This window comes from Paramisgurnus dabryanus, chromosome 12, assembly GCF_030506205.2.
Source record: "Paramisgurnus dabryanus chromosome 12, PD_genome_1.1, whole genome shotgun sequence".
NCBI lineage: Eukaryota > Metazoa > Chordata > Actinopteri > Cypriniformes > Cobitidae > Paramisgurnus > Paramisgurnus dabryanus.
The window spans coordinates 1,966,370-1,994,208 of NC_133348.1; the positions used below are offsets into that span (position 1 = coordinate 1,966,370).

Sequence of the window (27,839 nt, forward strand, 5' to 3'; positions counted from 1 at the left end):
CTGCAATTTTAAACTGCATTAAAACTGTTAAGTATTGGGGTCCATTAAAGTCCATTAAAATGAGAAAAATCCTGGAATGTTTTCCTTAAAAAACTTAATTTCTTCTCAACTGAACAAAGAAAGACATCAAAATTTTGGATGACATAGTGGTGAGGAAATTATCTGGATTTTTTAAAAGAAATTTAACTAATCCTTTAATGCACACCCTTCTTGAAGTTTATTTGTTTTAAATGCATTTCTACTCTCTCTGTCTGCTCAGGCCCGGCTAAACTGCAAGCATTGTGGGAAACCGGTCATAGATGTACGTGTTGGCATGCAGTATTTCTCCGAATACAGCAATGTACAGCAGTGTCCGCACTGCGGCAATCTGGACTATCACTTTGTAAAGCCATTCTCCTCCTTTAAAGTACTCGAAGCTTATTGACAAAAGTTGCAATTGCATGTTAGTAATTTTCTCTGTTTTTTACTATTCATAGAATAACTTTTTTGAGCTCTTGTTGAAACTTTGTGTGGGTTTAGTTCTGTTTAGGACAAAATAGAACGAATCAAAGAAAACGCAATGTTAGGACGTCATCTTTTATTAAGAAAATGAAGGCGTGCTTTGCCATCCCTGAAATGTTTGAGCTTACATTTAAAATAAAGCAACAACAAAACTGTGACAAGTGAATGTATCTCTGTATGCCAAATTTGCTCTTTTGTACAAAAACCAAGAAAACAATAAAATATATAAAAGGATATCTCCTTTTTCAGAGTATAATGAATTATTCCATGCTTTGGTCAGATATCTTTTGATCTAAAACCTCTTTTATTCAAATCCTATTTTGCCCAGGGGCTTTCCACATAATTCCTGTTTTACATATCAAATGGCAGTTTTCAATGAACATCATTATCGCAGACAAGACAGTGTCTTTGATCAATCAAGCAGTGCTCAACATCTTGGAAAACAAAGAAAGTGATTAAGTGTGACATACATATTTATAGCTTTTTATTTTTGATTAAGATTATAGTGAAAACTAGAAATAGAGAAAATGACTTGGTTAGCATAACATGATTAAACAGGTGCTTAATAGTGCAAACTAAAGTCTCTAACATCCCCTACCAATTTAAAATTTAAAAAGCATGTATTACAATTGTCTGTATTAAAGATTTATATATATATATATATATATATATATATATATATATATATATATATATATATCAAGGTTATATTGTCACAGAATGTTCTTTACAGTATGTAGGATGATTTTATAAAAAACTTAAGTTGGGTTTTCACGGACAGGGTCACATGTCGTTGCTTATTGTAATTTTTAAAATGAAGATAAGATTCAATAAAAAATAAAAAACCTGCCACCTCAGCACAAACAAAGTAAGTCCACATAAGATGCACATGGTTTTCTACAAAATCTTAGTTTCTATAAAATTTGTGAACACCTTTTTAAATGTATTTATAAATGTATACTTTAACATCTCTTTAATTTATGCTTAAGATTAAAGGTCAAGCTGAGTACATGCAGTACTTGCTGGCTTTCCCCGATGACTATCTGTTGTTAAAGGCGGGGTGCATGATCTCTGAAAGCCTATGTTGACATTTGAAATCACATAAACAAACACGCCTCTTACCCCAATATAATCTGGACCTTTTTTTGATTGATCATTTTTTCAAATATCGTGCACCCCACCTTTAAGTCAGAATAAAATGTGTCATATATGTGATATGAATAAATAGTGCTAATAAACCGCTAACCCTAACTCCACTGCTTCACACTCATTGGGTCTCATTCATGAAACACGAGCATAACGAATTTTTGTGTAAATCGTTCGTAAAGTCCTTTTGGCGTACATTTTTTGGATTCATGAAAATGTGTGTATTTTCCAAATGTTAGTTGGTACGAAAGAAATCTACACCTGCTCCCAGCCACGCGTAAATGGTGCGTTTAACATCCGAACGTTTTGCCAAAATCAGGCATAACACATTTACGATAGGCTAATATATAGATTTGGCAGAGCGCTGCGCAAAAGGCGTATTTTCAGAGACGCGCAGACTTGCCGAGAATGAAGACTGGTTAATGAGTTGTTTCAGGCTACCCAGACCAGTTCTTTTGTGAAAAGTTAAATCTGCTCAAATGTAAACTGCTTGTGTATTTTCTCTAAAATTATATTTTTTTATTTTTGAAGATTTTTTTGAAGTTAACTAATTCGTTTTTTGCAGTCAAGTTTCAGTTCGATTAACAGATGAAATTTCATTTACAGCATCTGTAATGTGCTGCCAAGCTTCCTTTTTTTTAGGACCTGAGACGCCACTATGTATGCTTGAAAATAAAATTTGACTTTTTGAATTAACTTCTGATAATAAAACTTCAATTTCTGCATCTGACAAATTTTTTCTTTTTCATTTGCTTTTAAGAAGACATGTTGAAATCCTTAGTTTGGTGTCATAATATGATGCCCATATATAGTTTTCAGTCGGATTTAATGGGCAGTATTTATGGTAATTGAGAATAAGCGTGCACGCGCGTCCCATGTACGATTGATAGGAATTCATTAACACATACACACATTTAACTATCAAATCTGACGTTTACGAAGTATTTGTGAATCAGGAGGAGAGTTTTCGGGAAGGTCTGTTTACATGCAAATCACTCACATATTTACTCATATATTTACGAATGTTTCATGAATGAGACCCATTGGCTGTCACTCCCGAAAGCAGCTTGTCATTTGAATAAAGTTGAACTGTTCCAAAGTCCTTTAAAGGAATTTGCGTCACTGCTCCGCCATATTTGCAATGCCTCCAGGTCTTGTTAGTGCATGTGCAAAATCCCTCCCTCAAAGGATTCCATTCTTTAACGGCTGTCGATTGGCTCTTTTTCCTGGGAGGCGGGACTTGAGCGGCCATTCTAACCTTTGCAATGTCCCCCATTTATATCAATACCAGTGACACATCTTGTTATTAAATTTAAAATTTACTGTTCTCAACTTTGTCACGTAGCTGGACACATCCACTTTTTGTTGCCAACTGTTGTTGTCGCTGGTGTCACTGGAATTCACCAAGTTTCCATTGAAATGAATGAGATCATGTCGCTGCGCCGTTGCTAGTTGCTGGCGGTGTGCACAAAACTTTACAAGGATTTGTGATGCAATAGGACTAAAATTTTTCAATTTATATTTATGTTTGAACATGGAGTCTATCTGTTTGCAAAGCTTGTCACCATTTGTGACCCATGAGTCAGTTTTAAGAATGGAAAAGGATAAAAATACATTTCTATATAAATACAGGTCAATACGTTTTCATCCTGCAGGTATAGAAATCACAGTGAAGTGTACATGCATGAAAGCTGCTTGCCTTTTTAGGCTGTAACCATGGAAACTGCTTGGGTTAAAATCGTGGTGTGCAATAGGAGTTACTGTATGCTAGTGACCAGCAATTTTCTATGATGGGGAATTTAAATCTTTTTAATTGGCCAAATGCTATTACCATTGCTCATCCTTGACTCACGCACCATTTGTGTTCTCGACAATAAAGATTCCCATACTTGTGTGACTTGTTGAAAGAAAACGGCTTTTACTTTTCTGATAATACTGCAAGACTTGCAGTGTCCAGAACTAGGTTAGTGAAAAACAACAGGAGGTGTAGGATTGTCAACAGATGTTTATTTGAAAGTATTACAAGTATTATACTTGAGTATTACCTTAAAAATAAAAAAAACCACGTTACATTCTGAAAACTATGCAAAACGTAAACTATGCAAACCACCCGTAATGTAAAACTTTCTGGAAAGGCAAGCAGCTTATGACCTGTTTGTCATCTTATATGTTACCTGTAACTCGCAAACATCAAGACACACAACTACACTAAAACAAACCGATTTGACAATATAGAAAATCCTATATGGTATTGCACTCTTATTTGGCCTAGCTTTTATTTCCACCCTTAGCAGAACCCTTTTTCTTGGAAGGAGCTTGTTTTTTAGACTGAGGTTTGCCGTTCTTTGATTTGGCCTCTTGGGATTTTGGGGCTTTAGATTTTGTTGCCTGTGCTTTGGCTCCGTCTGATGCAACTTCATCTTTCTGAACATGCTCCTCTTTGGGGGGCTCTTGTTTGGAGGACTCTGTTTTAGGTAGCTCGGATTTAACAACTGCAACGGTCTTCTGTTCTGGAATTGCCTCTTCTTTCACAACAGGCTGTGGCTCAGTAGGTTCTTGTTTGACTGTTTCTAGTTTGATCGCTTTTATCACTTCTTCTTGCTTTGGTTTCTCTTTGGCTGACTCTTGTTGTTTGGTAATTTCCGGTTGTTGAGGTTCTTGGGGAGGTTTGGATTCTGCTTTAGGTTTGGTTGGTTCGGAATTTGTGGGTGATGGCTTTTCTTCAACTTGGGGAGGTTTGGATTCTGCTTCAGGTTTGTTTGGCTCGGAATTTGTGGGTGATGGCTTTTCTTCAACTTGGGGAGGTTTGGATTCTGCTTCAGGTTTCTTTGGCTCGGAATTTGTGGGTGATGGCTTTTCTTCAACTTGGGGAGGTTTGGATTCTGCTTCAGGTTTGGTTGGTTCGGAATTTGTGGGTGATGGCTTTTCTTCAACTTGGGGAGGTTTGGATTCTGCTTCAGGTTTGGTTGGTTCAGAATTTGTGGGTGATGGCTCTTCTTCAACTTGGGGAGGTTTGGATTTTGCTTCAGGTTTGATTGGTTCAGGATTTATGGGTGATGGCTTCTTTTCATCTTGGGGAGGTTTGGATTCTTCCTCAGGTTTGATTGGTTCAGGATTTGTGGGTGATGGCTTCTCTTCGTCTTGGGGAGATTTGGTTTCTGCTTCAGGTTTGGTTGGTTCAGGATTTGTGGGTAATGGCTTCTTTTCATCGGCAACAACAGCCTCCGTTTTTTTATCCTCTGCGATACATGGTTCCTGTTGAATTAATTTCAGCTCATCTGTTTCTTTTTTGAGTTCAATTTTTGGGACCTCAGGAACAGTTGGCAACTCTAGTTTAGACTCATCTTCCTCACTGTCTGTTTCCCCACTCTCATCTGCTATGGGAGTTGCCAAGGCGGCGGCAAATTCCTGCAGGCGGATCTGCTCCTGTCGCAGCTTCTCCATCTCAGCGGTCATTAAAGGGCTAGGAGCCAGGTTAGAAATTTGGGCGAGGTCTGGAAGCTCATCCACTTGTGGAGGTGATATGGCTGCTTTGTCTGGGAGACGAATATCTTGAATCTTACTGTACAGACATTTTCTCTCATCCTGCAAGGCTCGGCATAAAGTCTCCAGCCGGTCAATCTTTACAGTGAAGAGTTCAAACTCTTTTGCCTTTTCTGATCTCTGTTGGAATAAGCATATAGTTAGCAAGTGCAGAGCCAATAGTCAAATGCTGATAGTTATGTGTGAAGAAGTTAAACGTTACCTCCTCTATCATTTCAACAAGAGCTTTGTTGCAGCTTTCAAACCGTGTCTTCCATATATTTGACTCCTTTTCTAGCTTTTTCATCTTCTTCGTCATCTGTTTGAATAAAAATTAAGTAAGCACTTAGACATCTATGTAGGGTTGTTTCAACCTATGGTTGGGTCAAATTTGGACATTTTCATGTTACTTTAAACCAACGGTTGGGTTTGTCCAATTTCAAGCCAACCATGTGTTGAAACAATCTTTAAAACATCCAAACTTTCCAAACCAAAAGACTACAGTTATTGGTGTCAAACGTCTGAAAATGCATACCTTGTCCATTTCCTGTTTGAAAGTAACATAAATGTCATTACTCTTCGCCAGTGTAGCCTGGAACTCTTCAAATTTTTGGGAATACAACACTAGCTACAAAAAATAAGATTTGAATTAGACTCTATGAAAAAAGCAGCAAAAAAAAAGAAGTATTTAAAAAAAACAATAACATGCATGCATGATGATGACAATTATTAACATTTCAACTTCTTTTGCTCAGTACTTCGTGTATTCAGTTATCTGGTATTTATATTCTTTTTCACACCACACTGAATAACATCATGAACCAGTCAAGGTTTTAATAAATCTCATTTTGTCCTAGGACCCCAAATGAGATTTGAATTTCCTGATCTCATTTTGTCCTAGGACCCCAAATGAGATTTGAATTTCCTGTGTATCTAGGTTATGTGTCATTTGAATATAGCCTTGATGTAAAGAGTAATGATTACAGCTGCAGTTTATTTTATATTAATTAATCAAGGCAAATTGTCCATTCAAAAACTTAAAACTTTATTATAAATGAATCTCTTCTTCATTCACTCACTCAGAACGTCACCCATTGTTTTTTAATAGCAGCAGTGAATCAATTCATAGCTTTCAGTTATTATTTAGCATAGACACTATAATAATTTAACAGCATAATATCTTTCTGTCTGTCAGTAGACTGCTGAGGGGAAGGAAGTCTTTATATAGCGGTTACTGTAATTACCTTAATGTCAAACTGCATAATGTAAATAGCATCAGCATCTTTGTGTTGATTTACAAACCGTTAGACAAGAGCTGCATATTTATTTCACTACATTATTTCACTTGCATTTATCCTACAAAACTATCTGTCTGTCTAGTTTCGTCTTTATGTCTATCTAGTTTGATCCATCCGTCTATCTAGTTTGTTCTGTCTTTCTGTCGGTCTAGTTAGATCTGTTTTTCTGTTTTCCTTTTGTCTGTCTGTCTTTCGTTTATCTGCCTATCAAGTTTGGTCTGTCTCGTTTGTTCTGTCTGTCTGTCTGTTTGTCTATCTAGATTGGTATGTCTGTCTATCTATCTTGTTTGGTCTGTCTGTCTGTCTATCTAGTTTTATCTGTATTTCTGTCTGTCAGTCTTCCTTATAACTGTCTATCTTGTTTAGTCTGTCTAGTTTAATCTGTCTTTCTGTCTTCCTTGTGTTTGTTCGCCTGTTTATCTATCTAGTTTGATTTGTCTGTCTGTCTATTTAGTTTGGTCTGTCTGTCTGTCTATTTAGTTTGGTCTGTCTGTCTGTCTGTCTGTCTGTTTGTCTATCTATCTATCTAGTTTGATCTGTCTGTCTGTTTAGTTTGGTTTGTTTGTCTGTCTGTCTATCTAGTTTAATCTGTCTGTCTAGTTTGGTCTGTGTGTCTGTCTATTTTGATCTGTCTCTCTGTCTAGTTTGATCTGTCTGTCTGTCTGTCTATCTATCTAGTTTGGTCTGTCTTTCTGTCTGTCTGTCTGTCTGTCTAGTTTGGTCTGTCTGTCTCTCTGACTGTCTAGTTTGATCTGTCTGTCTGTCTATCTATCTAGTTTGGTCTGTCTTGTCTTTTTGTCTGTCTGTCTGTCTCTCTGTCTGTCTAGTTTGCTTTGTCTGTCTGTCTATCTGTCTTTCTGTCTGTCTGTCTATCTAGTTTGGTCTGTCTGTCTGTCTAGTTTGGTCTGTCTCTCTGCATAGGTTGGTCTGTCTGTGTAGTTTGGTCTGTCTGTCTGTCTGTCTGTCTGTCTAGTTTGATTTGTCTCGTTTGATCTGTCTAGTTTGATCTGTCTGTCTGTCTGTTTGTCTGGCTGTCTAGTTTGGTTTGTCTGTCTGTCTGTATGTCTGTCTAGTTTGGTTTGTCTATCTGTCTGTCTAGTTTGGTCTGTGTGTCTGTCTAGTTTGGTCTGTGTGTCTGTCTAGTTTGGCCTGTCTGTCTGTTTAGTTTGATCTGTCTGTCTGTCTAGTTTGGTCTGTCTGTCTAGTTTTGTCTGTGTGTCTGTCTAGTTTGGTCTGTCTGTTTGTCTAGTTTGGTCTGACTGTCTGTCTGTCTGTCTGTCTGTCTGTCTAATATTGATCTTTCTGTCTGTCTATCTATCTAGTTTGATCTGTCTGGCTGTCTATCTAGTTTGGTCTGTCTCTCTGTGTAGTTTGGTCTGTCCGTCTGTCTAGTTTGATCTGTCTGTCTGTCTATCTAGTTTGGTCTGTCTGTCTAGTTTGGCCTGTCTGTCTGTCTGTCTGTCTGTCTGTCTGTCTAGTTTGGTTTGTCTGTCTGTCTATCTAGTTTGGTCTGTCTGTCTGTCTGTCTATCTTGTTTGGTCTGTTTATCTATTAATTTGGTCTGTCTGTCTATCTATCTAGTTTAGTTTGTCTGCCTATCTAGTTTGGTCTGTCTGTCTTCTGTCTGTCTTTTCATCTTGTTTGGTCTAGTTTGTTTTGTCTGTCTAATTTGATCTGTCTTTCTGTCCTCTGTCTGTCTGTCTGTCTATCTAGTTTGGTTTGTATGTCTAGTTTGATATGTCTTTCTGTCTTCCTTCTGTCTGTCTGTCTGTCTATCTGTCTTGGTCTGTCTGTCTAGTTTGTTCTGTCTATCTGTCTGTCTAGTTTGTTTAATCTTTCTGCCTGTCTAGTTTGTTCTGTCTATCTGTATGTCTAGTTTGTTTCATCTTTCTGCCTGTCTAGTTTGATCTGTCTGTCTGTCTTTCTATCTATCAAAGATTTGTTTATAGGGTTGTTAACTGGGTATAGATAGGTGCCAGCTAGAGGGGATAGAGAATGGGATTATGGGTAATGGCACAGTAGTAGATATTCACCTGAGCCTGCATTACTATGTGCTGTTCCTTATATCTATCTGTCTATTGTTTATCCATCAAAGATTTGTTTATGGGGTTGTTAACTGGGTATAGATAGGTGTCAAAGCTATAGAGAATAGAGAATGGGTTTATGGGTAATGGCACAGCAGCAGATAAGATATTCACCTGAGCCTGCATGAGTGTGTGCTGTTCTTTCAGTTCTTTTGCCTGTAGTTTCCATTCTGCAGCATGAGTGAGTAACTGAGTAACACACATAAACAGGTGAGAGAGACCAGAAACTCATTTTTACCTGTTTCTTCATCTGTAACTCCTGCTCCCGCATTGCGTAGCATTTCTTTGTTTTATCAATTGCCTCTTTAAGCAACTAACAACATAAATGGTAAGATGTTAACTCAAGTACCCACTCTTAACGGGTATATATACATTTTTCTGTTATTTTATAACAGGGTCCAAAATTAACATTTTGCCAGAAAATGTCCAGGCCATAAATATCTGCCAGTAAACTTGCCACACTTCATTCTTTAGTTCCACAAATACTTCAATTGAGATTTTCGAGATCTCGCTTTGGTGAGGATAACGTTACATGTGTCACTTAGGCGCATTTTCCCATTTGGATTGGAAATTTTCCACTGATGTAAAAGTCGCTGGGAGAGTTGTTTACTTAAGTAGATGCTTTAATTTAAATCACACATGTCGCTTAAAACCAACATAGCTGACTGTCAAACGTATAATGTGATTAAAATAAGGCATTATTGCAGTTATTTAAAGTTAGCTTTCAGTGTATATGGATTAGACAAATTTACGTGCATTTGATTGCATGTTAATTTTGGACTTTGTAAATGTGTATTTAGTATAAGTACATGCAAATCCAATTGTAAGCCCTTTAGTTTATATGAGGCATATCTAAGGAGTGTGTCTTACATATTCCTTCTCTCTCTTGTGCTTCTCTTCTGCCTGGTTAAGTAGCATGTTTGCTTCTTCCAGTTTGGCATCAGACAATTTCTGCTGTAGATCTCTGTGTTTAAAGATCTTCTCTAAACTCTAAAAGAAAAACACATATTATATCATACATTTTTATTTTACAAGGTCCTCATACCATGTTAGTCAAGGTTTATTAAGCAACAATAGAGCCATAATTACATTTCTATGACAATTTCCGGCATTCTTTTGGAGGAAGATCTGAGTTACATACAGAATTTTTTCACGTTACATTAAACTCCTATTTCAAAAGATCAAAGACAATTTGATTCCACATGATATCACCCCTTCAAATATCTTTAAGGTCAGCAAGATATTGATTTTCATCTAGAACAAAGAACATCAATACAGGATTGTATAGTGTCCACTTTAAATAGGCGGAGATTTCTTGGAACAGCTTTTGTACCTTTTTCCTAAGAGTGTAGAAAATTTTAGTAGTGGATCAACTTTGTTTTTTTTTTACATAATTTATATCAACCAATCATAATCTTACATCTAAAATAAGAGAACTATAGTTGGTTAAGGATGTTTTTCAGGCCCAACAAAAGATTTATAGTTATGTTTTCTTGTTTAATATCACATTGGACCTCTTTCTTCAGCAGTGTATCTCAACTTTTTCGACTTCATCCATAACAATATATGATGCCTCCCCATTTAAAACGTCTATGGGTGATTCTCGCGAAATTAGACTTGTGAGGTGTCATGAAACATTTTGATAAAAAAAGTAAATGCAAAGTAAGAGTATCAAAATAAGAAGCATAAAGTTAAAAACATCTCTTCATGTACTATTTTGCACATGATTTCAAATGACATCATATAAAACCAATGTTGTAGTTTTTTCAACATTTAAGGGGAAAATCTTCATTACCGCAACGTGTCCATGACTGGATTTGGGTTCTTTGACATGGAAATATTTATAATTTAAAAATCTAAAAAATAAAAAGCTTCAATGTATGTTATACTATAGACATTTACAGTAAAAAAACATGTGGTATTTGGTGATCATAAATGTAGAGACAAAAATTAGGAATATAAATGTGTCCAAGACCAATTTTCTCATCCTCCGCAACAATTTTCAATCATTGTTTAAGCCCTCAAGGAACTAACATTTAAAAAATAAATAGTTGGAAGGGACATAATTGACTGTGACACTCAAGATGGCTACCAGGTAAGCAGTTCTTATTTTTTCTCTCCAGATAAAAGTTAAAATGTTGTTTGTCATAGTACCTAGACAACTTTTTAGTTCTCATTACCGAAACATGAGTTTGTAAATGCATATATTTAATGTAATATCATGTTGCGGTTATGATAATTTTTGATAATGATAATCTAAAAAATATAAATAATTCTATAGGAAATATTTTTTTAATCCTCTAAAAATAATGGTTATAGTAAGTTCAGACCTTAATCTTATATGTGCAATATTTTCTTCAAGGGCTTTTTAAAAACTCTGATGCTGGACACCTTCTAAATCTGGATTTTGTGAGAATCAACCCTATCCAATAACATATGGTCTTATCTAAAAATATATATATTAAGAATACAAATTAACTTTTTAGATGTTTTAGCTTATTTTAATGTTTTGGTCTTATCTTAAAGGGATAGTTCATCCAAAAATAAAAATTGTGTCATCATTTTCTCATGCATGTTGTTCTAAACCTGTATGTATTTTATAAATGATGTTAAGCGCACAGTTAATTGTTACCGTTGACTTCCATAGTACGAAAACAAATATGAAGCTACATCAACTGTCTGCTTCCCATCATTTTTCAAAACATCTTCTTCATCATTTATCACAATGCTTCCATAATATTTGTTTTCCTACTATGAAAGTCAATGGTTACCGCAGCTGTGTGCTTACCCATCATTTATCAAAATATCTACTTTTGTGTTCATCAAAATAAAAGAAATCATACAGATTAGGAACAACATGAGGGTGAGTAAATAATGACAGAATTTTCATTTTTGACTCAACTATCCCTTTAAATAATAAATAAGTCACCTTGAGGCCCCTTATTTGGCCCTCTACTGTTAAAGCACAGTGTGCCGTTATCCACGTTTGGCAGCAGAGGGCAGTAGAGACACATGCTCCGATTTGACACATGAAGTCATTTAAATTCTTGTTGAAGAATGGGCTCTGTTTTAGCCCACCACACAGCTGTGTTTGAGCGGTCTCTGTGGTACCCATCAGCATGACAGATTGAGCTTCACTTCCCTCACATCAGGCCTGTCATTCTACCGGTCGATCCTTGTGTGATTAGATACAGCATACAAGAGCGTTTTACAAGGTGCAAGATTCACTGTCGAACAGGGTGTGAATCACTGAGTCAAATTAAAATGCACACAAGTGTCTTTGGTAGTGCATATAGCAGGTTGTATGTGTGAGGGTGGTGAAATTACAGCTTTTGGAGACACGAGATGTCTTCCCTCATGATGTGCATATATTTTGTATGTGCAGTGATTGCAGAAAGCAGCTCACAGGCAAACTTACCGTTATGGCTTATTGAAATACTTACAAGGTTTCAGATTCATCTTTTGCAAACTTTTTAGATGCATTCATTTACGAAATGTATGTTTTAGTAAAATGTATTCTTGACTGTCTGTGCTTTGGTAAACATAGTTAAAGGGGTCATGTCACAAGCCTTTTTTAAGATGTAAAATAAATCTTTGGTGTCCCCAGAGTGCACACATGACGTTTAAATACCATATAGATAATTTATTATAACATATCCACTATCCACTTTGTTGGTGTGTATAAAAATGTGGTGTGTGGATGCAAAGAGAGAGTGCTTGTTATAATTATAAGGGTTTGTTCAGTTCAGTAGTATAACAGTAAATAAAAATCGGTTCAGCATATTGGTTATCGGACACATAAGCAGCCAAATATTTGGGACCGTTCTGAAAAACAAAAATCAGCATCGGTCGATCTCTAGCTACCATATGTGTTTTGAAATTAAGGGGTGAGCTGTTGGTTGCAATTTGCAATCTCACCACTAGATGCCACTAAAATTTAAACACACACCATCTTTAATCAACATTAACCACTTTACTGGACCAAGATTAGGCTTCTGATGTACACCTTCAAATCAATATTACTCTGGTATACTCTGATCTAGAAGCCTAATCTTGGTCTTGTTTTAAAGAAGACAATTTAAGTTTTTTCACGGAAGTGAAAATAATAATAAGAAATACAAATAATGCCTATTAATTTTATAAATAACATTATATCAATGTTGATATTTACAAAAGTAATAATGCAAACATGAAGCCATAAGTCTCAAGTGGTTGTGATCCAAATTGTAAGTTTAAATCCAAAAAATGAGGTTTGTGTCACACTTTTAGTGGTTTTACCAACAACGGCCACTAGGTGTCAATGGTTTGCTGCATGCTCTTGTCACAAATGAATAAATTACTGTAATTGCAATATTATTAATGCATTAAGATTTTGAAATATGAAAACTACGTTCTTAGACATTTCCAATGATACATAGTTTGTCAACATTTTTAAAGATTTATAATAGGTTATAGTGTTATGAATAAATAATAATTAATATGCATTCCTATGGGAGGGAGGTCATGTAACAAAAAAACACTACATTATTTCTATCATCAGATGACCTTGAAATATGAAAACTACCTTCTGAGAGCTTTGCAGTGATTTATTGTTTGTCATGATTTTTTTAGGTTTAGATTAGGTGTTAAGTGTTATAAATATGCAATAACAAATTTGGCTTTCCTGTGGGCCCTTAACCTTTTAGAAAATGACTCTCACTATGTCACAATTTTCCCCAAATGGTGATGCAATATGAAAACTACACTCTTTGAGCTTCAACGATATACAGTTTGTCAAGATTGTTTAGGTTTAGAATTAGTGCTATACATAAGTAAAAACAAACTGGGTCCACCTGTGGCCGTGTGACTTTTTAGAAACTGACTCCAAATTTTCCCCAAATGGTGATGCAATTTGAAAACTACACTCTTAGAGCTTTCCAGTGATATATAGTTTGCCAAGATTGTTAGGTTTAGGATAGGGTATTAGTGTTACAAATATCTAATACCAAAGTGGGCCTACCTGTGTACCCGTGAAAATAGCTCTCACAATGACATTTCTTTACCAAAATGGGGATGATAATTGAAATGTACACTCTTAGAGCTTTCAACCGATATATAGTTTGTCATGATGGGAAAAGAATTATGCAAAACACTGAAGTAAATGTAGGGGGTGCCACAGGTGGGACAGTGACATTTAGCAGGATATAAATGTTTTGAGGCACACTCTTTACATAAATGAATCGATTATGATCCAAATTTACTGTTGAGACTCAGTGTATCATTTTCATCTTACAGCTTAAAAAAATCACTACTGTACTGTTGCTTCATCAGTGATGCACAATGCACGCTTGCTTTGTTTACAAACAGCGTGTGTTTGCGGTATGAAATGATGATAAAGGCATTTTAAATCTAGCCATGCACTTGTGGATTTTTGTGTTCATTAAGATTGTGTGTTTTTACTTCTGTATGTACCTGTTCTCTTCTCTCATACTGATCAATGAGAGTCTTGAGTTTGTTGGCCAGGTCACTGTTCTCCTGACACAGCTTGTTGTTACGACTGCTGTGCTGCTCGATCTGACCCTGGATGTCCACCAGCGTGCTCTGGAAGTGAGCAGTGATCTCCCTCCGCTTCATCTCATCTTCCTGCAGCCTTTGCAGACTCTCCTCCTGCATGGAGAGAGAGGGAAACATTTGGGAAATATACATAGCCTTAAGTGATGAAAGCGATCCAGATCTGGTACTAAGACAGGGTGTGAGATGGATGGGTACGATTAGGAGTGAATGCATGTTTTAAAACAACGTTTGGCTGAAATCAGTAGCCATCAAAGTATGTTAAATAAGACCATCCATTCGGACGGGACTCTTGCCTCTTCATATATAGTGGAGAGTGACAGGGAATTATTGAGGGAATTGCAGCCGGATGTGTTTTATAGGCAAGACTGAAACCACAGCATGTCAGAAACAGGTGTGTTAACTGTGCCGGAGGTCAATAGAGGAAATCGTTCAGACTAAGTGCACACTACAAGACTGAGCATGACAACAGACAAAATTGAAAAAGGGATTGTGGTAGTTAAGGGATTGATTTGCACTAAACCTGAAAAAAGACAGCAGGGTCTTAAAAAAAAGAAACTCTTTTTATTAAAAACAAATTGTCCTGGTCTCAAGCCATGCAGTAACTTTTAAAAGGCTCCTAATATGTACAGTTTAGATACAGATATGTATACATTTAGTATCTATATGGGTGATTCTCGCGAAATTAGACTTATGAGGTGTCATGAAACATTTTGATAAAAAAGTAAATGCAAAGTAAGAGTATCAAAATAAGAAGCATATAGTTACAAAAATGACATCATACAAACCAATTTTGTTGTTTTTTCCGCATTTAAAGGGAAAATTTTCATTACCGCAACGTGTCCGTGACGGATTTGGGTTCTTTGACATGGAAAATTTATAATTAAAAAATCTAAAAAAATAAAAGCTTCTGTGCATGTTATACTATAAACATTTACAGTAAAGAAACATGTGGTATTTGGTGATCATTGGTAAATGTAGAGACAATAATAAGGAATATAAATGTGTCCAAGACCAATTTTCTCATCCTCCGCAACAATTTTCAATCATTGTTTAAGCCCTCAAGGAACTAACATTTAAAAAAAATTGTTGGAAGGGACATAATTGACTGTGACACTCAAGATGACTACCAGGTATCAGTTCTTATTTTTTCTCTCCAGATAAAAGTTGAAATTTTGTTTGTCATAGTACCTAGACAACTTTTAAGTTCTCATTACCGAAACATGAGTTTGAAAATGCATATATTTATTGTAATATCATGTTGCGGTAATGATAATTTTTGATAATGATATAAAAAATTGTAATAATTCTATAGGAAATATTTTTTAAATCCTCTAAAAATACAGGGTTATAGTAAATTTAGACCTTAATCTTATATGTGCAAAAAAATCTGATGTTGGACACCTTCTAATGGCGCTTTTCCATTGCATACTACCCCACGGTTTAGTTTAGTTTGGGTCGGGTCAGCTCACCTCACTTTGGCGTGGTTAGCTTTTCCATCGAGTTTAGTATCACTTCGTAGTGGGAGGGATTATAGGCGTGTCGTTATATTTACGCTGCCTACTGCTGTGACATCATACACGTGAGAGCGTTGTTGTACATTCCCATACATTCATTTATTTCTCAGTCTGCCACAAAATTAAAATTGGCCACCACAAATAGATGTTTGCTCATCGCGTTTATAACTACCTCTGTCTCACATGACAGTTTCTGTTCAAACACCCGACCCGTGGCGTCAGTCGATGGCGCTCAGCTGAGCCTCATTCAAATTGCATTTAAGCATATATAATGCGGACGTGCACGTCGCGAATGTGCCGCCACAAACTGCAAGTCTGGAAAAAACTGTTATGGTCTCCCGGATTCTCAACCTGCGGATGTTTTTCATCACTAAAAGGGTGTTTGGAAACTTATAGCAGAACACAGATAACAACATGTTTGCTTGAGACAGCGCAAGCTAGCAGTAAGCTAAAGCTAATATTTACATTATAGCGATGACGTGACGCTTCTCTCAGACTAATCAGTGATCTACAGTGTTTTCGCGTCACGTTTGGTATCAGCTCGGGTCGCTTGGAACCCCAACCGATGTGGTACGAAAAAAAGTATCGGGTACTACGTACTGCACCCAATGGAAAAGCTCCCAAAAGTAAGCTGACCCGACCCAAACTAAACTAAACCGTGGGGTACTATGCAATGGAAAAGCGCCATTAGTCTGGATTTCGTGAGAATCACCCATATGTACCTGCTTTAAGATGACCGATCAGAAATGAAATCTGGATCACGAGCAAATGAGTCAAAATAATGTTAATAACTCCCACGCTCAATAAAATCTACATTAGTCATTAGCATGAGATAAACAACATCATATTTCTTTAGCGCCTCGTGGACGTGCAAATGTTAAATAGGCCTGACGTTCCATGTGTGCTTCTATAAACACCGGCTCCTGTTTCAGAGACACCAGCTCCCTGACTCAGCTGATCATCAGGAATCCAAGCGTGGAGCGTTGATCTCAAGGGCCGAATCTGTTTGCTTGCCTGTGTTTACGCATGGAGTAAATCTCAAGCTCTCACTTGGGAATGGCGAAGCTGTTAAACTGGTAGGCATTGCAACCTCATCAGGGAGGTGAATCGTACACATATATACGCACAAGGGTAGTGACCCCACTCTAAAGACTAAGATTAAATCTCATTTACTCTCCTCGTGGCTTACCATGCAGAGTTTAGGTGTTCTGTTATGACCTGCCTACTAATGGCTTATATAATACTTGAATAAAATTGATTGGAGAGTGAACGAGGTCAAATCCTGCCTCCAAGGAGCAATAGCATCAACTCTTAAGGACACGGAGGGTTGATGTTACAGCAAGAACTTAATATGTCCTATGCCCGGAGGAGAAGACAACAGAAATGTAATTAGGAAGCTCACTACATAGAAAACAAACACTTAATAGATGTGTGTGTGTGGATGCTGGTAAAGGTGTAAAGCCAGGCGTATAGTCTATTCCCTTACGAGGAAACTTGCGCTCCATCGCCATAGAGATGCTTTGGGAACGCCTTCGGGTGTGAGTGCATCTTAATGTGTATCCAACCAATGGTGGGGCATGACGTCACGGCAGGGTGACGCGGGAGCCCAAGGTGACGTAAAAATGCCCTCACCACTGAAATATTGCCGAAGACGGCTTACAGGTACGCAAAAAGTATGGCAAGGGAGACGCAGCGTCTCGTTCCCTTCTCAGGGAACAAAGGGACATACGTAACCCAAGACGTTTTTTTTAAGTGTACCATCTAAACCCTTATTCGCGCCACAAGACCTTCAGACGCGTGCAATGCGTCTTCACATTGACTTAACATTGAAATCACTACCGCGGCTGGTGGGAACACAGCATTAAGTTTGGAGGTAGTCCACCTTCTTAGTAGATGTTTATTCACTGTGTAGCACCAATAGATAAGTAACAGAAGAGCGTGACCCATGCAGCGATCTAAGCCTGTGAGAGATTCACTTCGACTTTTGATTTATAAAAGAAGAGCAAATGCCACTGATGCTGAGTAACACGATCCCTCTTGTCATAGTGACCTGTCAACAGTGCTTTGAGTCTGAGGATTCAATGAGGCAAAGACGCAGAGCAATGGCAGGGATGTCCCACTGGGCTCAAAGAGAGAAGTTGAGTCGACTCAATCTCGACAACCAAAACGCTGACCGGGCAACGAGACTTCTGGAAAACAAGTCAGATGCTTGACACTGTCTAACATGTCAAACAAGAGGCTGATGTGTAATTTCAACAGTTAACCCTGAGAGACATTCTGTGGCAATAGTGCAATGCTAATGCAATGCTTAAAGCAATTCAATATCAGGCAAATATGCAAAATCCAGCCTATTCATTATGAGATTAAGAGAATCAAAGTTTGATTTTACTCTTTGATTTCACATGGATGTCAAATCTGTGATTATGTAGGATGATTTTATATTGAAAACAGTCAATCTGGGTTTTCACATATGGGCTGAAACAACAGAGCAACAGATTGTGCTCTGAAATGTAAAAAAAAATAATAATTTTGGCATGAACTTAACTGTGATTTGCATCACGACCAAAGTCACACAATAGTCATTGTTTACCGTCACCACAGCTGAATGAAGTTGATCAGATTTAGCTATTTAACAAGATTTTGACCTGTAAAATATTTTTACATGATTAGTGACAACAAACATAAAATAAATAAAAACATATTACAAAAATATAAATGAAATGTTATGCATGTTGAAAAATACAACAGTGTTCCTTGGATGTCAACATTTTTTAAATAAAATTAAATCTGCAGAGCCCATTCAGTAAATCCAATGCAATCTCTCCAGTACCTATTTTACATGGCAATATCATATAAATTTAAACGTTTTAACACAATCTGCTTTTGCATGTAACCTTTGGGATATTTCATTTGTACTTTTTCTAATAATTATACATTTTTGTATGATTCACATCATAAAGATTCATTCAAAATCATTCAACACCACATAAAATGTGACCCTGGACTACTTCAAAACCTTAAGTAGCACGGGTGTATTTGTAGCAATAGCCAATAGTATGGGTCAAAATTAGTGATTTATGATTATAAAGGTGATTTTCTCATTTTTTGCACCCTGAGATTTTAGATTTTCAAATTGTTGTATCTCGGCCAAATTTAGTTTATTAGTTTATTTTTATTCAGCTACATATCAGATGATATATACATCTAAATGTCAAAATATTGGCCCTTAGGACTCATTCTGTGGTCCAGGGCGATAAATAGGCATGTGTTCCTGTAAGATCTGTGCCCGGATGCATGAAACTCAGCAAGTGAGGGTTTTCCTGAGAGAGAAAAGATCCTTGAGGAAAGGGATTTCTTTAAAAGCATTGCAACAAACGTCTTAACTGTCACCCTCACCTAAATGCCAAAACATGGCAATTGAGAAGCGGTTGCTATAGTAACAAAACCTCACAGCGTAAACAAATCAACTCATGCAGCTCAACAGACGTGGATTTTGTACAACAAAACGTCGCAAATAGCAAACTGTAAAGTGCAGCATGTATAAAGCTTCAAAGTAATTAAAACTTGAAGCACTTTGGATTGACTGACGATCAAATCGCTATTCTCCTAATAAATGTGCATCACTTTTCTCTAATAGATTACTCACATAGATTATGTGCGTTGGTACTTCCTTTTCTTAAATAACAATATAATAGTAAACATAAATAACAGTAAAATCGGCCATCGGGTGTGACGTTAAGGGACCTGTTATACTCCCTTAAGTTTTTAAGGTAAAATGGGTACTAAGAAGTTTGTAGCAACGCATAGCAGAACTTAAGGTAATACTTTAGCATTTCAGGGTAAATACTTTACAGCCTTACTGTGGGTTCATACCAGATGCGAGTTCAACTATTTGCGCGAGTAGATTACCTAAAAAGTCAATGCAAAGACGCGATCAGACGCATTCCTCGCGTGGGGCGATGCGAATGGCATGATATTAGCCGCGAAAATACACGCTATTCGCCTCAAATGCATCTTCGCCCAAGTTGAAAATATTCAACTCAAGCGAAAAATTGCGTGACACGAAGTTAAATCCCGCGATGTAATCTAGAACGAGTAACGCGACGTAATGCTACATACACACCAAGCGCGGGGAATCACGTTACTCGCTCTAGATTACTCGCGGGATTTAACTTTTTCCGCGTGGTTTTAGACACGAAATATGGACCGCTCCTAACCGTGGGTTCACACCAGACGCAAGTTCAACGATTTGCACGAGTAGATTACATACAAAGTCAATGCAAAGACTCGATCAGATGCATCCTCGTGTGGGGCGATGCAAATGATGCGATTCGTTGAACTTGCGTCTGGTGTGAACCCACAGTTAGGAGCGGTCCACATTTCGTGTCTAAAACCATGCGGAAAATGTGACCGTTTGTTGGTTCTTGTCACATGACCTGCTAAACGCTTGCAGCACTCTGAAAAGTTGAAATGTTTTTAACTTGAAGCGGTACGGATGCGCCTGGAAAAAACGAACACGTCGCAGTGCGTGCGTGTTGCGACCGTGTCGCTTCCATTATGAGCGCGCATACCACGCGCCCACATTGAAATAACAAACTTGACGCGCAAAAGACGCGATATGTGAACCGCCCCTTATGGTTTTTTCTTTTTATTAAGGGTACCCTTAACCTTATATTTAAGGGATTTCTTAGCTTAAGGACTTTCATGCAACTGGGCACAAGTTGGTAAATAACATAGGCCTTAATTTTTTACCTTTATCTCCAAAAAGGGACGAACGCAACATGTTGGGTTGTAATTTAGACTATGAGTTGTTTTAACAAATGCTGGGATTGGAATATCTAACATTTGTTTTTGTACAAATATGATTTTCCCCCCCCAAAAATGGCTTCTTTAACCTCCTAAGACCCGATCTTTGGTCTGTCTTTTTTTTTAGATTTCTTCATGCTATTTGGGATTTATTGGGAACCAATAAATATAATAACCAAATATTTTTCTTTAAACATGAATCATTGTAGTTGTCCACGTTTGTGTACAACAGGTTCCAGTTACACAGAATTGAGTATTATGGTGCAAACAACAAAAAATGTGATGTCCAACTTTGTGGACACAATAGGTCTTTATAGGAGCTTAAACACTTTAAACTACGAAAACTTCAGAAATATGTCCGAATAAAAAAGTAAAATGTGTTTTCGTGTCATATTTCCAAACACTAAAGAGTCCTCACCTTCAGCATCTTGTTATGTCTGTGAAGCTCTCTGCATAGCATCTCCAGCTTGCCACGAGCCAGAATGGCACGACTGTGTTCAAACTGGATCTGATCTCTCTGCTTGACCAGAAGACCCTGCCTCTGCTCAAGCTGCTGCTTCTCCAACTTGTGTTTCTCCACCTGGGATGTATTCATGAAACATACACAGATGTGATCCATATCTACACTCCTAAAAATGTAGGTGCTACTGAAGGTTTATCATAGCAATGCCATAGAAGAACCATTTTTGGTTCCCCACAAAACCATTCAGTCAAAAATTCTTGGAAACCTAAAGATCCTTTCGTGAAACAGAAATGGATGTTAAAGATTTCCTTATGGAGCCTTACAGCCAAAAGTGGTTCTTCTGGCATTGTCTAGCACATTTACTACATGGCATAAAACAATGCTCGCTGCTTTTGTATGGTATAGTTTTTTAAATTATAGGATTTAATGAAACTGCATAAGGGGTCTTGTATCAAGGGGTTTATACTTTGCAATAATGATTACCTATTTTTTTCCTCGTAAGTCGCCTGTAATACAGCACTTTGCATGTTCTAGTTATTATCTGCGTGTGAAATTATAGAAATTGTTGTAGCTTTAATGTGTGGCATATGGCCTTGTGTTCAGACTCACTTATTCAGCCTGGGGCACTAAATATTTAGGTCATCGCAGTATAAGCGGAGCTCCTAACATCACACCAGGCGTTCTTTAATTTTTCTCTCTGTGTTTGCGTTCTTTTTGTTTTCTCTTAACTGTCCTCCATGTGTTGTTATTGTCGCTGGTAATAAACATTTAAAGAACAACATCTCCTGGGTCTGGATACTCACCAGCTCTGCGTATTTCTTCAAAGCCATTTCCACTTTCTCTTCCGGCGAGCTGAGCTTGTTCAGACTTTGCAATAAGGACATGGCTTCTTCACCTGTGAGAAACGCATTTTCAATCAGTTTAGAGAACCAACAGATAAAGAAGATGAGCAGGTGCCCACGAGGGAGTGCTTTACACGCAAGCTTTTAAATAAATCAACGAAAGAAGCTGTAAAATCATAGCGACATAAAGTTTACTACGATAAAACGCTTGGGAAAAGCAAACAAGGCACGTTCGCATGGATAAACGTGTGCATTCGTAAGCACATTCGTGGCACCTGTGCTGTTCAGAGTGTGACAGGGAACTAGGTCAAGCATTATAGCTGTCTGCATTTGGATGGTGAAGTTATTGGCCTGAGAAACCTTTACTTGGGAATGAAAATGTTTCAGACTGATAACTTGACTATCCCACTGACAGATAAATTACAGTGGGATTATTTTTCGAACATGATTCAGTATTTCTGTTAAAAATCTATTATATCTCTATTGCACACAAATAAAAACAGGTTATCATTGTATGTTCACTGTAAAAAGTATGTGATCAAGAAATCCTATCAACAAATGAAGAAAGCCTATCAACATATGATGAAAACCTGAGTAGTTACACAAGTAATGGTGGGACAAAACAAAACGTGGCAATATTTTAAGCAGATAATAAATGCAAACTATTTTGTATGGCTGAAAAGCACTTTGGTGCCGAGGTCGAAGTGCTGCAAACTAAGTGCTCTTTTGCCATACAATATAGTTCTCTTTTTTATCCACTTAAAAATTCGCCACGTTTTGTGCCACCATACTTACTCGTGTAACTACTCATGTAACACACTTTAAATAGGGAAAACATGGAAGTGTTTGGTGGCTTCTAAATTCATCCTTGTTTGGATCCTAAGGAATGAATTGGGCTAGGCTAAATGCTAACACATTCACGATGCACTGTACAAAGATTAAAGGCATGCATTAAATAACTATAGGTATGTATTAATTCATCTAAGTTAATGTAAGAACATAGTAAAATATTGAAAAACGGTGTTGTTGCCTTTAACTAAACAAACACTGCAACAAGTGAAAAGTTGGGTCAACTTCAAAAAATTACTTCAATTGGTAACACCTAAAAATGAAGTGTTTTCAACTTATATGTTTAAGTGAATAATACATTTCCGTATTTTCCGGACTATAAGTCACACTTTTTTATGGTTTGGCGGGTCCTGGAACTTATATGGCGCTTTTCCATTGCATAGTACCCCACGGTTTAGTTTAGTTTGGGTCGGGTCAGCTCACCTCACTTTGGCGTGGTTAGCTTTTCCATCGAGTTTAGTATCACTTCGGAGTGGGAGGGATTATAGGCGTGTCGTTATGCTGCCTACTGCTGTGACATTATACAAGTGAGAGCGTTGTTGTACATTCCCATACATTCATTTATTTCTCAGTCTGCCACAAAATTAAAATTGGCCACCACAAATAGATGTTTGCACATCGCGTTTATAACTACCTCTGTCTCACATGACAGTTTCTGTTCAAACACCCGACCCGTGGCGTCAGTCGACGGCGCTCCGCTGAGCCTCATTCAAGTTGCATTTAAGCATATATAATGCGGACGTGCACGTCGCGAATGTGCCGCCACAAACTGCAAGTCTGGAAAAAACTGTTATGGTGTCCCGGATTCTCAACCTGCAGATGTTTTTCATCGCTAAAAGGGTGTTTGGAAACTTATAGCAGAACACAGATAACAACAGGTTTGCTTGAGACAGCGCAAGCTAGCAGTAAGCTATAGCTAATATTTACATTATAGCGATGACGTGACGATTCTCTCAGACCAATCAGTGATCTACAGTGTTTTCGCGTCACGTTTGGTATCAGCTCGGGTCGCTTGGAACCCCAACCGAGGTGGTACGAAAAAAAGTATCAGGTACTACGTACTGTACCCAATGGAAAAGCTCCCAAAAGTAAGCTGACCCGACCCAAACTAAACTAAACCGTGGGGTACTATGCAATGGAAAAGCGCCATAGTCAGGTGCGACTTATAAGTCAAAATTATTTCATATGAACCAAGAGAAACCATTACCGTCTACATTTGCGAGAGTCCGCTACATGCTGCTCCTGTATTTATGTAATTCAATGGATTCAGTGATGTGGAATGACTTCAGGACCTTGATTTGGCTTGTCGTGTTAATTTAGCCTATTCAGCCTCCCAGGTATGTTAGATATGCTATTGTGTTTGGTGAATAAATGGTAATATTACGTTAACATGTACAGACACCTATTCACCTGTGTGCCGTTGTTTAGTTACTTGCCTTTCCAGATTAAATGTCTATTGTATGGCTTGGATTTTGTGAAATCATTTTCTAAATAAATGCGACGTATAGTTCAGTGCGACTTATATATGTTTTTTCCTCTTCAAAAAGCATTTTTGACTGATGCGACTTATACTCCAGAACGACTTATAGTCCGTAAGTAAAAAATGTAAGAAAACTAAATTATTTGGGTGTTACCAATTGAAGTAATTTTTTGAAGTTGATCCAACTTTTCACTTTTTAAAGTGTACTTTAAATTGAATGACCAAAGATGATTAGATTCATCACCTAGGTCCTTGTGCAGTTTTGAATCAGCTTGCTCCTTTTCTGGACCGGCTTCCCCAGAGATTATCTCTTCACCGGCTATCGCTGCTTCTTTATTTTCTTCATTTTCCAGGATAGAGATCTGCTCCTGCATTAAGCTGGACGCTGAGCCATAGGTGTTGATTATGTCCTCTAGCTGCTGGCCAAAGTCCTCCATAGGGTCCACCGGCTGCTCCTCTCTGTCATTGACTTGTTCATTGGTGGTCTGGTCACTGCCTTCCATCATCTGCTAATGAAAAGTGAAATACATCATAAAACTGCTTCGTATGAACTCAGATTGATTGGCAGAGAGAGAGGTAGAACAGCCAATTCCTTGATTACACTCTTAACTTGATGCTAAAATGAGACTGTTGAAATTAATGAGATGTGATTATGCATTACTTGAAGAGAGGTTTGATATGAGTCCCTAAAATCAGAAGATGGGTGGCTTTTGGCCAATGTGCAGTGTGTTTGTGGTAATAGAAAGAGTTTATGTTTTATATGCATGAACAGAAGAGAATTTTAATTTGATTAATGTATTAGTCTGAGGCAAAACCTATGAATTATGTAAAAATAACCTTGAAGCGTTTGGACAAACTTAAATTGAGAATCAGTAAAAACTGGAAAGACATGAGGTGTCATCTATTCATCTTTCTATATCTGTCTGTTCATCTCATTAAAGTAAATCATCAATATAATTAATTCAAATTAATTAATCCTAATATTAGATTGAATCATTTACATTTTAGTGCATTTGTCAGACCCTTTTATCCAAAAAGACTTACAGTGCATTACCAGGTATACATTTTATCAGTATGTGTGTTCGCTGGGTATCGAACCCATGACTTTTTATGCAATGCTCTACTGATTTAGTCAGATACAGGTTACCTTTATTATCATTTGAATGCTTCATTCTGATTGGTTGACAAAGGGTGTGCATTATTTTTCAGTAAACGCACACCTATGAAATAGTTCCAGGTCTGTCAACCAGATTACAGTTCCATATCACTACGCCAAATTTAAAATGTATAAAATTAATATTAAACACCTGAACAATGTCATATGTTAACCATCAGTGATGCGTGGGTCAATGTATAAACAACCCACACCCGACCAACGTTTTTAACTAACCCGCCTGCAACTCAGACCGCAAAAAATAGATATATATTGTACCCGACCCGCTTCATGGCCCACATTTTTTTAAAGTAGATATTGCTTAAAATAGTTAATTGGCATCTTTATTTGAAACGACCTGACCAACCACGACCCGAATATCATAAAAATATTTTTGAATGAAGCGGCAGGGATAATAGGAAGGGGAAATCGCTCATCTCACAGTCCAACAACACAGTCTTATGTCCAGGAACCAGTGAATGCTCACCCTCATTTTGGATCAACCAGCTCCCCTAGAGTTAAACATTAGATTTTTTGGAGTACATTCAGCCGTTCTCCGGGTCTGGCGGAACCACTTTTAGCATAGCTTAGCATAATATATGATATTATGCAGCAGCCGAAAATACAACTTTCAATGGCAGGGGACTATTTTCTGGCAATGCGTAATATCACTACGCCTACTGCAGCCATGTTACATCAGCAAAGTACTTGATTATTACGTCAGAATGAGAGTATAGTTCCTAGCCATATCTACCTAGAAAATCGCAACTTTTAATTTTTTGTCGGTCTTAGTACATGATGTAACTACAGAAGAGTCAAGTTTTAAATTGGAAAATATCGAAACTCCTTTGTTATTTTTTTAGCGTGATGCTAATGGTCTAATCAGATTCAATGAATTATGCTAAGCTATGCTAAAAGTGGTACAGCCAGACCCGGAGATCAGCTGAATGGATTCCAAAACGGTAAGAATCAAATGTTTAACTCTAGGGGAGCTGGAAAATGACTATATGTTTCCCTAAAATAGTAGATTGAATTGACAACAATGTAGATGACAAACATCAAAGTTGAATAAGAATTTAAACATTGGGGTGGTTTCCCGGACAGGGCTTATCCTAGTCCCAGACTTGCATGTTTGAATGTAAAGAACATTAAACCTAAACATTAAATATTATACAAAGCTATATGAACATTATTGAATCATTGTCTTAAAGAAAATGTAAAGCTGCTTACACACGAAGCTCAGTTTTTCTTATCTCAAATCCTACATTTATAAACATCTAAAAAAAGCCCACATCACCTTTAAATTCCTAAGGATTCACAATGCAAGCTCTAAATCCAGAGAAATCCTGGGTGGACATCTGAAGAGAGTCGTATGACACACAGTTGGGGGAGGGAACACGGAGAAAATAGCACAAATCACAGTGGCACAGTATCACTGAGCCTCTAAATCTGATGTGTCACAGATAGCCGCCAGACCTGAAGCCCTTCAGCTTCACACAAATTATTTCACGTGGAATGAACGTAGAGATTCCAGTGGTTGTTTATGTCCCAGCTCTGTAACTCCATAACCTAGTTACAAGTTAAAATAACGACCCGTGCTCGTGTATCTACCCCTCCTCCTTTAGCAGTGGAGCAACATGGCACCTGTTTTGAAGCCCCGTGCTATTTCTGGAACCTCTAAATATGGACAAGCTATTTCTTAGTCTCACCACGTACCTCCGATGTCAGCGGTGGCAGTTTTAAGGAAAGTGGAAAAAAACAAAGACGTTGCGAGTCTAAAACATCAATAATCTCCTGACATCACTCTATTGACTATTCAGACAAAACTGTTGCGCTTAAGACTTTATATAACTTAAAATAAATAAATAGTTCGTCCTCTGACAAGGTTATGAACTCAGTCTAAATTTGAATGGACACAGCAAATGCTGAATTATTGCATTGTAATGGCTTTGTCTTTACTTTATTTCCATTTGCACTGGTTCGGAGTAATGAAAATGAAATGTACAGTCAACAAACTTAAGTGTTTCTTAAATAAGCCCAAGTGACCTTCAGCTCAATAACAAATATAGTTAGAAAACACTAAAGAAAGGACTTACCCAGCATTCGTCGGTTCGATTCAAATTGAAAGGAGGACAATGTGACAGTCAGTCCAGAGTTTTAGCCGAGTGAAAGAGAAGAGTATGGAGGGTTCAACAGGGGAATCAAGACAACAGCTGACAACACCAAGCCCCTTAAAATAACCTCACGCAGAAAGCCAATGGAAACACTGTCTAAACACTGAATGAATCAACCTGTCAAGATCTGGATATTCAGAAAGACAGCTGAAGGGTTAATTTTATAGTAGCTTTTGAAGGCCTATCTCTAAATAGTGTCTGTTAACTGCCATTTGTGTTGGCTCTAAATGTATTCAGATTTTGTAACATTTAGTTTGAAATAATAGTTGATGATGTGTTGTTGATATGTTTGTGTTTGGTTGAAGGGGGTGTGTAGTTACGGACTTGTCCTGAGGACCAATTTCTTGTAACAATCTGCCTGAATTAGCATCGGGTTTTCACAGCTCCCGTTAGCTTTTATTATCACATTTGTCCGCTGTAATTCCAGTCAATTGCTCTCTAATCACTTCAAACC

The 27,839-nt window shown here is 37.5% G+C and overlaps 2 protein-coding genes across 4 annotated transcripts in view; one reads left to right on the forward strand and one right to left on the reverse strand.

Moving 5' to 3' along the window:
* The window catches only part of heca (hdc homolog, cell cycle regulator), a 21,063-nt gene extending 17,213 nt beyond the window's left edge, over nucleotides 1-3,850 (forward strand). The window contains exon 4 of the mRNA XM_065256125.2: nucleotides 260-3,850. Coding sequence (XP_065112197.2) covers nucleotides 260-424 — 165 coding nt within the window. The 3' untranslated portion in view covers nucleotides 425-3,850. The remainder of the gene's footprint in view (nucleotides 1-259) is intronic.
* Nucleotides 3,635-27,458, reverse strand: txlnba (taxilin beta a). 3 transcript variants are annotated; one of them, XM_065256124.2, is made up of 10 exons: nucleotides 27,308-27,458; nucleotides 24,303-24,567; nucleotides 21,691-21,782; nucleotides 20,843-21,004; nucleotides 14,003-14,197; nucleotides 9,422-9,541; nucleotides 8,790-8,864; nucleotides 5,705-5,797; nucleotides 5,393-5,488; nucleotides 3,635-5,310 (listed from the first exon to the last, which is right to left on the reverse strand). In XM_065256124.2, the coding sequence occupies exons 2-10, from the start codon at nucleotides 24,562-24,564 to the stop codon at nucleotides 3,916-3,918; spliced, it is 2,490 nt and encodes an 829-aa protein (XP_065112196.2). In that variant the 5' UTR covers nucleotides 24,565-24,567; nucleotides 27,308-27,458; the 3' UTR covers nucleotides 3,635-3,915. The 3 variants fall into 3 exon arrangements, with proteins under 3 accessions (XP_065112196.2, XP_065112194.2, XP_065112195.2); XM_065256122.2 differs by lacking the exon at nucleotides 8,790-8,864 and adding an exon at nucleotides 8,666-8,740 and having other exon boundaries at nucleotides 27,308-27,457; XM_065256123.2 differs by lacking the exon at nucleotides 8,790-8,864 and adding an exon at nucleotides 8,666-8,740 and having other exon boundaries at nucleotides 24,303-24,564; nucleotides 27,308-27,454.
* Nucleotides 27,459-27,839: the final 381 nt, after the last annotated feature.